The 16298-nt window shown below is 26.4% G+C and overlaps 1 protein-coding gene across 5 annotated transcripts; it reads left to right on the top strand.

The window, feature by feature from the left end:
- Window positions 1-1014: 1014 nt before the first annotated feature.
- On the top strand, window positions 1015-15978 carry LOC135929355 (carnitine O-acetyltransferase-like). 5 transcript variants are annotated; one of them, XR_010572570.1, is made up of 14 exons: window positions 1015-1059; window positions 1097-1366; window positions 1423-1559; window positions 1601-1850; window positions 4206-4307; window positions 6546-6705; window positions 7839-8032; window positions 8173-8273; window positions 8674-8805; window positions 11248-11370; window positions 12748-12976; window positions 13159-13314; window positions 15138-15211; window positions 15582-15719. XR_010572570.1 is itself a non-coding variant. In XM_065465893.1 (13 exons), the coding sequence occupies exons 1-13, from the start codon at window positions 1057-1059 to the stop codon at window positions 15822-15824; spliced, it is 2100 nt and encodes a 699-aa protein (XP_065321965.1). In that variant the 5' UTR covers window positions 1015-1056; the 3' UTR covers window positions 15825-15978. The 5 variants fall into 5 exon arrangements, 3 of the variants coding, with proteins under 3 accessions (XP_065321965.1, XP_065321966.1, XP_065321967.1); XR_010572569.1 differs by having other exon boundaries at window positions 15138-15220; window positions 15582-15718; XM_065465893.1 differs by lacking the exon at window positions 15138-15211 and having other exon boundaries at window positions 15582-15978.
- The last annotated feature ends 320 nt before the right edge of the window (window positions 15979-16298 follow it).

The raw sequence follows: 16298 nt of genomic DNA, 5'->3' as shown, positions 1-16298 counted from the left end.
GATTTCATAACTCCGTGTTTGGAATACTCAGGTGGGATATCTGGTCGATACTGATTTGATACACCGGTGGGAAATCAAGATACTTTGGCCTCGAAAATGATACACCGGATTGATACAAATAAAATCGATCAGATAGATAGCATGAGTAATAATATAATAGATAAGTGAAGGAGCTTACAGCCAGAAAAGGTGAAAGCTAAAAAGGAAAAATTTTAATATATATTTTTGAATTATAAAAAAACGATTTCAGAAAATATAATTATTATCATTTTTCATACAAAAAAACTTTAAAAAATTATATTTTGATTATAAAAAATATTGTATTTGGAAAAACGAATAAAATAAAGTTCATCGACTGTGTTAATTAAATATCCTTAGAAAGTAAATTTAGATAGCGATTAATCGCAACAAATTTTAACATCGACTATGTTAGGTAGATATCCATAGATATTAAATCTAAATAGCGACCAGTCGCAACATAATGAATCAGTAGCATAGCATCTGCCACCTTGTAACTCGAATTTCTTTATTAAAATTAAAAGTATAATAGAAATGTATTTTTCATCCGAATGATTAACTTACATATACAGTAAAATAAAATAAAAAGAATAAGAAAATACATTTTTTTTATTACATAAAAAACTAAAGTTATAAATCATATTTGAATAAATGTTACAAAATAAATATCATTAAATTTTGGTTAACAAAATGATAAATTTAAAATAAAATAACTGTAAAATCTTGAATAAAGTAAAAATATAAATAGATTTTAGGTTAGGAAAACTATTAGAATATTAAAAAATTAATTTAATATAGCCAACTAAATGTCATTAATCATTTTATATTATATTGTTTAATATTAAATTCTAAAATTTAATATAATTTCTTTAGACAAAGTAAATTATTTAACGTGCAAACTATAAAATAAGAACTACTTTCATATATCCCCTCTTTATATACATTTTATTAATGAATAAATTTCCAATCTCGTAGTCGTGTTTATTGTTAGGAACAGTCATCCATCATCATATCATTTAACACCTGATTATTCCCCATATGGTAATTATTTTTTGTTATTAGCTTTAAAAAAAATTAGGTGTGTAGAAGATATTGCTATATATCTAAATATGCCTTTGGAACTTATAAAGAAGCTATTTGTAACATAAACTCAAAAAAATTACCTAATTTACCCCTACCATCTTTAAATCAAACATTACAAAAATATTTAAAAAGTGTTAGGCCATTGCTTAACGATCTTGAATATAATACTAGTCAAAATATTGTGACAACATTTGGGATAAAAGACGGAATTGGCGAGAATCTACAGAAATTACTATTAGAACGTGTCAAAAATTCTTCTAATTGGGTTATAAAACATTTTTTTTTTAATTTCTAATATAATATTTTATTTACATTATATAGTTAACAGAATGGTGGCTCAAAGCATCATATCTATCTGGGAGATATCCTTTAGTGTTGAACTCAAATCCTGGGTTGATCTTTCCTACTTTAAACCACCATAATTCAGGATATATTAATAGTAGATTAAATTATATCAGGTAAATAAATAAAATCATTATTGTATTATTTCGTAAAATAGTTTTGTATCAAGTGTTATTTCTGCAACTATTAAATTTAGAAAACAAGTTTTAATTGATCATAAACTATTATCTAAAACAGCAGAAAACTTTAATAAAACTGGGCATCTCTGTATGTCACAATATTACCATATATTTGGAAATTGTAGAATTCCTGGTAAAGAGCAAGATGATATTCTAATATCAGATTTAAAAAGAAATCTTATAGTGGATGATACTGGTTTCTATATTGTTGTTATCTGCAATAATTGGGTTTGTTTTTAAATAAACTAAAACTTTTTTTAATATTTATAGTTAACAGGGATGAAATGTCATATTTTTTTTCAGTTAATTCTATTATTAATATTTTTTTAAATTATATTACATTTCTTCACCTTTTCTTTGATTAAACTGCATATTTTATTCCTGTTTGTCAACCTAACTGTCGCTCCAATCTGAATTTTCTATATTCCAGCCAGTGTTGGATCTAGTGAGAAGCTTTTGTTAGTTTTAAGATATTGTTATCTAGCATTGCATGTAAATACATATAAAGAAAATATGCTTAGCTAAATATTTTCAATAAAAATCTTTATTGCATATGCTTGCTAATGCATGTCATTTCATTATTATTATATTACAATAGTATTTCCCAGTTTATATTACCATATTTTGATAATTCATTTCATTCCTATACTGATTTGAATATTGAAAGCTTCACTTTTTCCCCACACGGGAATTAAGCCTTTTATAGATCTTCCTAAATCTTAAAAGGGGGGTGATGCACAAATTTTTCACTGATCCAATTTGATATTACTTTATAACCACTGCTGATCCAATATTTATATTATTTTCATTTGTCATTTTTTTGAACCAAAGAAAATCAATATTTTCTAATAAAAAAACCCAATATACTTTCAAGATGGACTAGATATATTTTGCTTTTATCCTTTAAAAGTTTATCTAGTTAAAATATGGAAATGTTTACAGCTGAATATAACATTGTTAAATGGTTCCATATAGCCTGTTTTTAAAAATGGCTAAATCAAGATTTTTGCCAAAATATTATAAACCTGGAAATTTGGCGAATAAAGGTATAAACCTTTACCTGGGGACAAAATCTCAAAGCTTGGTAATTTACTTAACTAAAATCTTGAGTTAGCCATATTTGAAAAGTGGAAAATTAAGCCATTTAACATTAGCTGATTGTGATTATTAGATATCTTTCTTGTTGCAGAAAATATAAGTAGAAATAAAATAAAATCCTTAGCTACTCTATCCTTTAAAATAATTTGATTTTATATATCACATATAAATTGAATTTTGGTTCTTTTTATTAATTATGTATAAAATAAAAGTTAATATATAATTATATATACAATCATAAAATAACCAATATCAATGATTGGATCAGTTTTAAAAAAACATAGGCCCAAGCTGATATTTAATATCAGTTACCTTATTATATATTGTATTTTTCTAAAATCACATTTTAATCTATCACACCCACTATAATATATATGAGAGATCTACAAAGCAAAGCCCAACCTGGCTCTAGAAGCGGGTCAAACAATTTTTTAAAAAAGTTAAAAATTTTACAGGTTAAGCTGGGCAAATCATACATAAAATGGGCCAGACCTAACAAATCTCTAATTTGATGAGCCAGCCCAGGCATTAAAATTTTGATATACTTTTTGAAATTCAAGCTAATATTTTGATTTATCCCTTATTTCTTTACATTTTAAGAGCTATTTAATTAAAATACTAAATCTATAAAGAAAATAGTAAATTCACAAAATAACCACTATTTATTGAAACTATCCGATTACAAATTCACAATATAGATATAAAAACGCAAGTGTTTTATATACGGTTGTTATAGAAATAAGAGTGTCATAGAGTAGAGTTATAAGAGCCTAAATTCATATTTAGATATATTAAAATGTGATGGCCGGAAAATTTGTCTAATTAAACGGGTCGGGAAATTAGTAAATAATATTTATCAAACCTGGGCGGGTCGGAAAAGCATTTAAATAACAGGCCGGACTACTTAAAAAAAATTTAACGGGCCGGGTTTGTAGATCACCGATATATATACATGGTAGATAGTATAACATTTTTGTAAATTATCATTTTGAACTTGAGGTACGTATAATTTAAAATTTGTAAAGTATCATTTTTACCTTTATCATTTGAAATAAAATAAATTTAAAATGATTTTCTTTTTTTCAGGTATAAAAAACGGGGAGAGGGGAATAAAAAAATCAAGCTTAAATATAATTATAACGAAATTTCTATTATAAAAAAAAATAAAAATTAGTCATTTTTTTTACCACGAAACAATTTAACAAAATGAGCAAGTTATAAAATGATTATGGAAAATATATCAATGGCATATAATACCTAGTAGACGGATAACCTATTATTAATAATTATTAAATTTGTTATTTACAATTATGTAGTTTTTAAGATATGCTTAATTGAATAAGGCAGATAATGGTAAAAATACGTCATTTTTGACACTTTGAACCCTAATATCTTCAAAAATATAAATGTTAGGAGGCTAAAATTTTGGCTATTTCTTAGTTACATCGACCTTTCTTTGCTTACCAAATTTTAAAAAAATCGAAGGGGGTCGGCCGAATCGTGGTTGATTTGTCATGGAATGACCCAATGCATTTTAAAGCGTCATTGAATGGAAATCAGCTGGAGACCACGTGGCACATAATTTTGGTAACCTATATAGGATTAGATATTTTAAATTATTTGAATTTGGTCTGCTGGATAAATATTTTCTTGAGAGAATAGCCTTGGAATAAATGTGAGTTAGGATATATTATTTTACTTGACTTACATTAAGATTAAAAAATTTTTAAATATGCAATGCATAACTAAAATGGCATCCTCAGTTTTTCGTTGACTTACATTTTAGGTATTATTGTATATCGCAATTTTATTCACGCCGGAAAAGCCACCGATTGAGATGAGCGGCGGAGCCAGACTTGCCGCCGATTATTTTGTGGGACGCTGCATGCATAATATTTAGAATCTCATTTAATTATATTTATATATTGAATTATTATTTAAATTTTAATATGAACATTTATAAAAATAAAATACCAATTCTATTCTATTGGCATATAATAAAATAGTGTATATCATTTACATTCATTCATATTCATGCATCATATTTTACACAAACATTAATACCTTAGTTTTTTTAAAAGCCTTACACGATTTAAACCACCCTAGTTTATTGCCAGCTCTAATTGATGTTTTATTAATATCTTTTAATGTATAAAATAAATATAAAATCTAAAAGGCTAAAATATGTTTTGATATGATGCTTAGATTTAATGTCATTTTATTCTATAAACAATAAAGGAATAATTAATTTTTTAAAGGTTGTCATTTAAATGAAAATTTTGATTTAAAATATTTTACCCTGGCAACTAGAAACATGACGCAAAGGCATACTGGTTAAACTATTCTGGGATCGATAGTATAGAGGAGGAATTGCATTTAAAAAAACAAAATAATACAGATGGTAACTGGTGCTATTTGGGGATTATGAGCATTTGCTTAGGCATCTTCATAAATTAGTTTCAGTTTATGGCATAAAAGTTGCCAGAATTATTATTCTGATTTAAAATATTAAAGAAATCATTTCAGCCCTCAGATATCGAGTAGCTGATTTGGAATTTGGAATAGAGGAAGGAACACTGTAAATGTCTACAATTAATTTATGAGACAGACCAGGTATATGGATGATTTTGATCATACCTTGATGAACATTTTATATATATATCTGATGAGACTGATAATATAAATTATATTGCACCAACAGATTTAAGATTAGATTGCCCTACCCGCTGGCACAGCTTATTAATTATGCTAGAAAGTATCCATAGTGTTTTAGATTCCTATATATAATGTTATAAAAAAAATTGAAAAACAATCCTTAAAACGTTTTAATAACGAATGGGATATTATTGACGAACTTAACACATTATTAAATCCATTCAAAGAGTCGGTGGAATCTATCCTCCAAAAGTGTTCAGCAATAAATTTAGAGTTATTATTTCGCAGTGAAATAGAAACATATAAATCAATTTCAAAATCTTAAAAATTATACATTTAAAACTTTTAGTATGATAGAAATGCACAGAGTGAAAATTGAAGATAATGGATAAACATCCAATTCATATATAGCTAATATAGCTCGTAAACATTACCTTCCAAGCAGATTATAACAACATTAGCGATATAGAACAAAAATATCATCTTTTGCTCAGCAAACAAAGTATACCAGAAGAGGATACATTAACTATTTGGAAAAATGCGACTGGAATTTCCTAGGCTTGCTAATTTAGCTAGGAAGATTCTTTGTATACCTGCAACCAGTACATTCAGCGAATTATTTTTTTCCCATCGCTGGATTAATGCAAAAGGACTTCTTTATGTCCACGAATCTATATAAATACTATTATTTATTCATGACAATTATAATTTTACTATAGAATATTACAAAAAAATGTTGTTTATGTGACTCTGATCTGAGTAAAAATGCAATTCCTTCATCTATTTCCGAGAATGAGAAAATAAATATATTTAAATAGGAGTAAGACAGAAAATAATTTAAGAAATGAATTAAACTATATTAACAATGCAAAAACTAAGAGTCCAAAAAAATTATAGGAAAAACGTAATACATTGAATTATATATTAAATTCAAATTTTTTTAAGTAAATAGCACTCCGCAGCCACCTCGGCGGCAGCGAATAAGGCTTCGATGCACAGGTCATAATTTTATAAAATAACAATAGTTGCTTTTTCGCTAGTTTTTTTTTATCAACCCCAATAATGCCTAAAGGTAAAGTTTAAAATGATTGGCTTCAATTTCGAAATGCTTTTTTTTACAAGGTTTAAAAACGAAAGATATATTTTTAAATAAATAATATTACCTATTAGCTATGGAAATTGCGGTTTACCGACGAAACGTCCATTTATAAAGGCATAGAGTATATTATAGATAAGTGCGAAAAAATGGGTAAATTAAAAAATCCGGTCAATTTATTAACCGCTAGCAATAGACTTCATTGGGCAAATGCTTACGAAAAATTGACTAAAGGTTTTCATAATTTAAGTTTAACATGTAATATTTAGTTTTGCTCTTATTTTTATTTCTACCTTCGAAAAGCAATAATTTATTAAGATGTAAAGATATGGCATCTTAATCAGAGTTTAGAACTTTTACAACTTCGATCAGGAAGCCTTTTAAAATATGATATTTTATATTTATTATGGCTATGACCTAGTAATTCTTATTCTATTCAGAAAAACAGCTTGTGACACCCTTTTTTCATTTTTTTTCAAATAATTTTGACATAAGATATTCAGAATTTTTAGGAAAATATAAGACTAACTAAGTCACAGCTTAACACCTAAAGTGATGATATCTGTAAAATTCACTTAAAATTATATAATTATTCTTATATTTTTTTTAAGTCTGAAAATTACTATTCAGATGGCTTTTTAAAATTTTCGAGAAAAGGTAAAGCAAACTAAATCGCAGCTTATAAGCTTATTTTTAATTATTATTAAACTAATTAATTAATTATTTACAAAAAATGCAGCTAAATTTATATTTAAAAGAAATAAGGTAAAATTAACATTCAAATCTAATTTATTAAATATTACCTTAGCATTTCTTGAATGTTCAATAAATAGTATAATCGTTTTATGGTTAAATCTTTATATTCAAATTGACAAAGTAAATTTAATGATAATAATAACGAAACTAAAATGATATTAAGAATTACGAAAGTTGATTGTTAGAAATAAAGATTAAAATATAAATCAACTATTTTAACGACATATAGGATATAAAAAGAAACCTGGACCATAAAAAATCTTAGTTCTAATCATTTTTTAAAAGATGGTACTGGTTCTTAAAATTTTTGAAGATATATTCTTCCGGTTCTTAGATTTAGCACAGTTCTGATGGTTTCTTCTAGTTCCGGTTCCAAATTCTGTAACGATAAATAAACCCTCTAAAAAATGAATTACACAATATTTTAAAATTACTCGCACTTTTGTTTAAAAATGGGGTCTGGTTCCTATAAGTCCCATTTTCCAAAGTCACAAAAGTAGAAGTTTTAAAAAAACATGTTAAGGAATTTCTCTATTCTTTTTTATGAAAGATTTTATATTTATTTATTTTTTGAAATTACTTTTGATAATGTAAACAAACAAAAAATCAAGCTAATACTCACAACAAAAGAGTTATGAAAATTATTCAACAAAGCTTATTCGTGCTGTGTCTTGATCTAGACATTCCACCTTCCGGTGACGATTTGTCCAACGGGACACTAATGAACCTCAAAGCCAACAATATTTTGCATGGATTGAATTCAAAACACAATACAGGGAACAGATGGTTCGATAAAACATTACAAGTTAGTAAATGAATTATTTATTCCAAGGATATAAAAAATGTTTGATTTTTGCTTGCACTTGTTTTCTATAAAGAAGGAAAGAATAAATATTTCTTTATAGTTAATTGTTAAAAAAAATTACAAATTGATTTTTAATATAGATAATTATAGATACCGATGGAAGAGTTGGAATAAATTACGAACACACGGTGGCCGAAGGGCCTCCTTATTTTGCTATCATGAATTATATTGTGGAAAGCTTGTAATAATATTTTAATTCCCACTTTATTATTATATATAAGGGTTATACATCCACTTCTATCAATTTTAAAGGATATTTTTTTTAAAACGGCATGGCATCTGATTGATTAATTTTAACATCAAGAACTATATTTTATAATACATGTAAAAATCTAAGGAATAAGGTATTTTTAAAAAAAAGTTAATAAAAGTATATTGTATGTTAGTTCTTAGATATAAATATCCGCGATAATGTTCAACCCTGTATATTTTAAAATTATAATCAGATTAAGCTACATTATTGTTATTTACGGATACATCAGTATTATAAAATTCTTTTAGGGCTATTTTATAGGATCTTTAAGAATCCAGTCAGTAATTGGCCTTTATATACTTACCTAAACTTTCGTTTCGAAATTCAGAAAACGTGACTCGAAGATGGTCGAAGAAAGGGATTCAGAATTAAAAGGATCTCAATTTTGTCAGCTCTTAAATTTCCAAGTAGATTCCAACATCGATAAAGATATCGAGATCGCCAAAGAAGAAGCTGATTGGTAATTTTTTTAAAATAATTTTGGTAAAATTAATTGTTGCTGATTAATTTCTATAATCGCTAATGTTTTGCTCCTCAATATATATACTTCTTACCTTACAATTATCTTTGTTTTATTTCTTAAAATTCTCAACTCCTTATATTTTTTTAATATTATCTTTTACAATGTTCTATTTCTTAAAATTCTCAACTTCTAATATTTTTTACTATTATTTTTCTTCACGAATTTTTTACCGACTTTCGAATTTTTTGTTTTTAAATATATATTTTTTTTAACTTTTTCAAAATTTTTACATAATGTTAAAAACAAAATTTATATTTTTTATACAAAAAAATAATAATGATCGCTAATTAAACTAAAATAATAACAAAATAAAGATAAACAAAAAATCTATTCCCTCATAATAGTTAATATCTTCTACTTTTATAAGCTTTCCGCAGTGATAATGCGCAGCCCCTGGCACTGTTAAATTTTTATAAAAACCTGTTATTCATGAAATTGTTATTATATATATTCTATTTCTTACTCTTTAAGTTTTATTACTCACTCTTTAATAAAGTTTTAGTTATCACACTTTAATTGAATAATTTATTTATAACACTTTTCTTACGCTTTTATTTTTCTTATTAATTAATTAATTTGCGACAACTGATTTTTCTTCTTTTATTTTTTAAAAATTGAAAAAAAATTATGGTGTTATTTTTTTAAAAAAAACTATTTAAAAAAAATAATAATAATAATAATCATCGAAAAAATTTTTTTATAAAAAAAAATCGATTAATTTCCTTTAGCTTACACAAAATAAATCGGTGTTTTCTTGATTGAGGAATCACTTTAGATTGATCAGGGTCCATGAAGAATCGAATCCCCCCCCCTTGAAGCTAACTAGGTATTTCCGAGCTATGAAGTATGATATATAGCAGATCGCAAGTGGGTGCATTATTTGAGGCAGATACCTTCATGGGTCTTAAATATTTGATCAAGCAGTAAAAAAAAAATTTTAGACCCAAACCCTACCCTGCTCATACTTAATATTTAATAAAACCCCAAGCTCAGTTCAAGCCCGTGATAAATTTGAAAATAAATTCTTAATCCCATATCCACAATTTATTTATTGCAATATTTTTAAGTTCGCAATTGTTATAAACAGGGATCCAAATTGAACCGAACCGTTAAACCTCTAAAATCCGGTATTTTTTATCGAACCTGAACAGAACCTAAACCGCTAAAAAAATTTCTAGCTGAACCTGAACCGAACCGCTAAAATGTTTCTGAACCGGTTCGAGCGTCATGATTTTATGCTTATAAAACTAAAGTTATTATTAGTATATTGAAAAAATTTCAATTACATTCAAATTATTTTAAAGATTCATCAATCACATTTGATTGATAAGTGTCGGTCATAATTTTATAAACTTTAGTATATTGTCATTTTACAACATTTTTTTTAAATATTTAAAGCTTATAAAATATAATACTTAGAGAAAAATTAAATCCAAAATATTATTATAAATGACACATCAAATCTGATATCATATTGGAAGTGCCGGCTACCCTAGTTAGTATGGAAAGATGTTTTCAACAATTAAATTTTTACTATCTTAATTGTGCGGCTAAATAAAAAAAATTTAAGTAAAAAAAGTAAAATATTGTTCATATTAAAATTAATCATTGATATATATTTTAATATTTATAAATTAAATATTTTATAATGTGCAATTAATAAAAATGAAGATTTTATACATTTGTTTTTAAAATTAATGATAAAAAAAAAATTTTTCCTATACATAATTCGAATGTAGGTTTGGATACAAAAGTTTTCAAACCGGTTCTTAGAGGTTCGAACCGAACCGATATTTTAATTTTTTACGAACCGAACCTGAACCTTGAACCATTATTTTTATTTGAACCCGAACCGAACCGATATTCGTTTCGGTTTGGATCCCTGGTTATAAATGAGGTAAACATTAATAAAACAAATTTTATACCCCCATTAAAGAAAATTTCAAAAACCCCGGTTTAAACCTCTTGAAAAATATAATATTAAGAACATTCCCAGCCTGTAGGCCACGGACTGGCCCGGCCCATTTTGAAGATCTCTGATTTGAAGTATTATATTAAAAATGGATTTTAAAATTTGATAGTTTTTTAGCGTAATTACAATGTCCAAATGTGCACTTGCCCAGATTACAAATTGACTGTGTTGAATATAATGAAATTTTTTTAAATATTTTTTCACAAAAAAACTATAATACATTGGAGCATAGAAGCTTTAAAAAAAATTACAAGGCTGGGCCTAAATCTTTTATAAAATTATTAATTACCGAAATACCATGTTTTCTCTTTGGGTAACGCCTAGAAAAAAATTGACTTTTAAATCTCCACAATGCTAATATTTACTAAATATTAAAAAATTATTATTAAAAAATATATTATCAATAGCTCAATCAATAATCTCAATTTAAGCTTGTACAAATTTCAAGATTTCGGCAAACATAAGATAAAGCTTTTATCAACTAGCCCGGACGCTTTTATTCAAATAGCATTGCAATTAGCTTATTTCAAGTAAGCAACCTTTATCATCATATTTAATTGAGTTAATTTGTATTGCGTATATATAACAGTGGCACTACCCCTTAAATGTGATTAGAACTAACATATTTTCTATTATAGAAAAACTGAGCATCCCCTAAATAAAATAAATATCGACCTTTTAAACACGTTCCATTTCTTTGATCTAGAAAATTTTTCCATTTTAATTTGATCCCCTCCCCCCTATTTGATCATTTTTATACATATATATTACTTTCAATTTTAGTAAAATACCATTGATAAAGTGTCGGAATAATATTCCGGAGTGATAAAATATCGCGTAAAATATGATTTTAAAAAATTCCCTTATAACTGCCATTTAAATGCATATCTAAAAAACCTTCTACAAAATGTTTCGTGTTGCGTAAAATATAAAAGTATATATATTTTTTTTAAATATATAATGTATGGCGCTACCTTATATTTTTGAGATTTACAAAGCCCGGCCCGCCAGATAGAAAATTTTTAATTAAATTAAAAAGGTCAGGCAGACAAAAATCATAACTTCGGCCGGACAAGTCATACATAAAAAATAGGCCGGATAATTAGGATAAAAAATTTTCACCCCCAGAAAAAGGTAATTCAATAATATTATCTCCTCTATGATTTCAATTTCTAAAAATATAATACCTAATAAATTCAATCGCACCTAAATTAAATTACTTGACGAATGAATGAAACGGAAGAATATAAAAAGTAAACGATAAATGATATTATATAGTGTTGGCATTAAATAGTAATGTTTTAAGTATTCATGTACATTAATTGAAAAGTAATTTATAGTAAACTTTTATCTTTTTAATCGATCTTCAGTCGGATCGAACCGGACCGTATTGTCGGACCCAATAGTCACATGAGACCGGACTAGCCCTTTGGTCTCACCTGACCACTGCAAACACTAACCCTTGATAATGGCAAGAATTATATTAAAATTTTAATATTTGCTGTGAAAGTAAATTCCTGTTTTTTGCATGTTAATTCTAATTTTTTTACCAGATTTATAAGTATGGCATGTTTTGATAAAAGTGTGGATAAAACATAATACCAATTAGAATTGGTAAGCATAAAATTTTTATCTAATTTTCAATTTGATACAAATTATTTAAATAAATATTTTCGGACCATACACGAATTGTTCAAAATATTACGAGCCAGGTCGAAAAATTTGATAGAAAATTTCCACGGGCCATTTTGGTCTGGGCCGACATTTATAGTCTTTGTATTTAAATTCCGAAATTTTGGTGGTAATTTTCAATGTTATAGAGCATAGGTCAATCTGTATATTAGATATTTTGGCCGTCAAATTCGAATTGGTAAATTACACCTTTTATTTTTTTTTACCATGAAAAGAACACATAATGAAGTATGCGCCACTTATGAATCTGCATCTACCAGGAAATTTTTGAATGGAAGAACTGAGACCATTCGTTCTTGCACTGCCGAATCGACACGATTTTGTACAAGATTCGTTAATTATCATTCGATAAATGAATCACAAGATTACGAGAATAATAAGAATGATGAACTTTACCCGTTACTAAAAAAAGCTCTGGAAAAGCACTCCAGTCTAGCTAAAGAAGTTTCAAATTGAAATATAATATTTTTCCTAAATTATAATGCTGAAAAAAAAAATATTAATATTTTTATTTATATACAGCATACCATTTGAGAGCTAGTTTTTTTCTTCTCTCGAATTAGACCCAGAAATCATCCATACTTCAATATTTACGATTAATTTCCTTTAAAAAACAAATTATGTAGGCAATGGATGGTCAAGGCGTCGATAGACATTTATTAGGCTTAAAAATAATATCAGCATCCATGCCCGGCGCTGAAAAATTTCATGGAAGACTTTTAGAAATATTTACAGACATTGCCTATTCAAAAAGTCGATATTTTTCGTTGTCTACCAGTCAAGTTTATTTTAAAAAAATAAAAATGATTATTTTGAAAATATTTTAGGATAATTTGATTGAATTTATAATTACAGGGTTCAATCTGTTTTGGAATAGGGTTAAGAAAATTCTTCATGTGTCAGTATCGGTATTTAGACACCTTTGAAAAGTATCTCTTAACCGGCAAGAATTTTTTCTTAACTTATGGAATCGGAACATCCCTTATAAAATTTCCAAAGCTGGAAACGTGGTTCTAGTGCTTAAATTCTTCAAAACCGAGACCATAACCCTAGGAACCGGTTCAAATTTCCGGGTCCTCTTTTTTTTAGTTTCGGGTAAACAGAGTAGAACCGATAAACTGTTAAAAATTTTCTTATCTTAACTATAACAGAACCGTTAAAATAAAATCTCAAAAGGAGAAAATCAGAGTTGTTAAACGCTACTTTTAAAAGTAGCGCGCTACCGCTATTTGTCAAAAAAAGTAGCTCGTTATTAGCTACTATTTTTTAAAAGTAGCTTCAGCTACTTTTTATAAAAAAAATTTACAAACAAATTTTTTATTTTTTGCTTATAATGTTATTGTATAGTAAATATATAAAAATCAACATTTATAAATATTAAAATATAGTTAGTTTTGATTATAAAAAAATTTATGTAATAAAAATAAATATTTATGGTAATTTGTTGCATTTTAATAAAATCATTTCAATATTATCATCCCCAAGTCTAGAGCGACGATCAGAAAGTATAAGGTTTGATTTACTAAATAATCTCTCGACACTAGCACTTGAGGGTAAGGGCGTATTTAATCTTATATACATAATTTTAATATAAGATAGATTTCAATAATTTTATTTGCAAGTACATCGTATGTCTGGCGTCCTATTATCATTTTGAGGGCTAATGCCACAGATCTTCTTTTTAAAGTCCTAGGGTCTAACCAATGGCCTGTGATTCCCAAATAAGCTAATCAGATTAATTTATAAATATAAATAAGTTTTTACCTTCTGTTATGTGCCCAACTATCTCCCATGGTACATATATATGATATCTCTGATAACTCTACTATTAGAGCATCTTTCATCATTTTAAAGTTATCTGCTATTTTATTCATTAGTGTCTGGCGGCATATAATTGTTGTACCAGGAGATAGAGTTTTAATCATCATGGTAGATGATGGATTATCAACTAAGGACATTGGCTGAACTGTATAGTATAAATTATAAAATCAACAATAACTTTATCAGCCAATTTCTGAGAAATATTGTCATTTGCATTATTAATTAATTTGGTTTGAATTGAATTAATCTTTTTGGATGTAGAGTCACCTATACCAAAATTATTTAGATGTTTCTCCATTTCCTTAAAACTCATGAACAGTCTTATATATTATTGGAATGTAAAAATGACAATTTACCTTTAGGTGTTTCTTAGGGTTATATAACTTATGATTGATTTGAGGAAATATTTTTTTTTACATTTTAAACAAATAAATTTGAAACCAGTTTTGGTTATATATTTATTTTAATAAATTTTCAAATCTAGGGAATGGGAAATTTGTATTATAGCTATTAAGAACATTTTCTTCTCTAGTATCTTCTATATTAATATCATTTTCTGAATCACTTTCAACGATTTGGATATCCATAGGCGATGACATTTTAAATTATTAACATGTGATTTAGGTTTATAATACAAATGAAAATATAAATTACAAATTGAAATTATATTTCAATTTCAAAATTATATAATAAATCATAAAAATTATAATTAATTATGATATTGTATATAAATTTTTATTGTTTATACTAACCTTCATTATATTTTTTAAACTTTCAAAAAAAGTTTAGCTATTAGCTACCAAAAAAGTTAGCGCGCTACTTTAATAACTCTGGAGAAAATCAAACGGTTAAAAATACGTATGAACGGTTATTTTTTTAATATATTTAAAGTATGGATTTCGTTATTTGTTATTCAAGTTTTATAATAATTACAAAATAAATTCAACTTAAATTTTTTATGAGTTTATTATTGGTCAATTAAAAAAATATGTAAAACTGATAAATTTTAAAAAAATCAAAGATTAACTGGAAAGAACAGATATGAATTAATTTAAACTGGAACGAAGCTGTTATAAAACAGGGATGTGAACCTGGAACCCTCGTATTTTTCTGGGTTGTTAAACGGTTAGATTTTGCAGATTTTAGACAAAATAATATTATACGAGTCTCGAGGTTAATAACTTTTCTGTTTTCTATAAACTCCATTTATTTTTAAAAAAATGATAAGGTATCGAACTCCCATGATTCATTCATGTTTTACGGACCAGCTAACGTCAACGACTACAAAAGTTACGGCTTCTGTTATAATCCCAGGAAAGAAGCTATAAATTATGCTATATCTCTAAGTTCTTCGAAGGTTAATGCCACTCAAAGAAGGGAGATGAACGATCGTTTAAACAAAAATTTTCAATCCTCGATGCATGATTTATTAGGAATTTTGTCATCAAAATCCGATATACAAAAAAAATAAATTATCAATTTTTTTATCATGTTTTCTGTTTTTGATATCCGATTTTTCCGCTTTTAAATTTATGGTTACTCTTTGGAAGAAATTATACATAAGCCAAATTACATTTTATACTAACCTTAACTTGACGATTCATTATTTAAAAAGTGTGCATTCATTTAAATCCACCATAGAAAAATATTTAGAAGAAATGTCTTTCAATTGTATCTAATACAGCCAATGACATTGACTTCAATTATTTAAAAATAATTTATACCTGCTCAAGAAATAATTTCCTTTGACGTAGGCTTACAAAATAACCTTAGAACTGAAGAAAAAAATCAAATATAAAAGCTTTACAAATTGGAAAATCTAGTTTTATTTATCTTAAGATACGAAATTAGCAAACTTTTAATTCATTTTAAAAAAAATTTTAAACCTCTGAGTTTTACCTATTTTTGTAAAAAAAATATTTATTATATATCTATATAAAAGAAA

The sequence above is a fragment of the Gordionus sp. m RMFG-2023 genome, chromosome 5 (genome assembly GCF_954871325.1).
Source record: "Gordionus sp. m RMFG-2023 chromosome 5, tfGorSpeb1-WG-v2, whole genome shotgun sequence".
Lineage (NCBI taxonomy): Eukaryota > Metazoa > Nematomorpha > Gordioida > Chordodea > Parachordodidae > Gordionus > Gordionus sp. m RMFG-2023.
The sequence above is the reverse complement of the archived record's forward strand: the minus strand, read 5'-3'. Positions and strand labels throughout refer to the sequence as shown.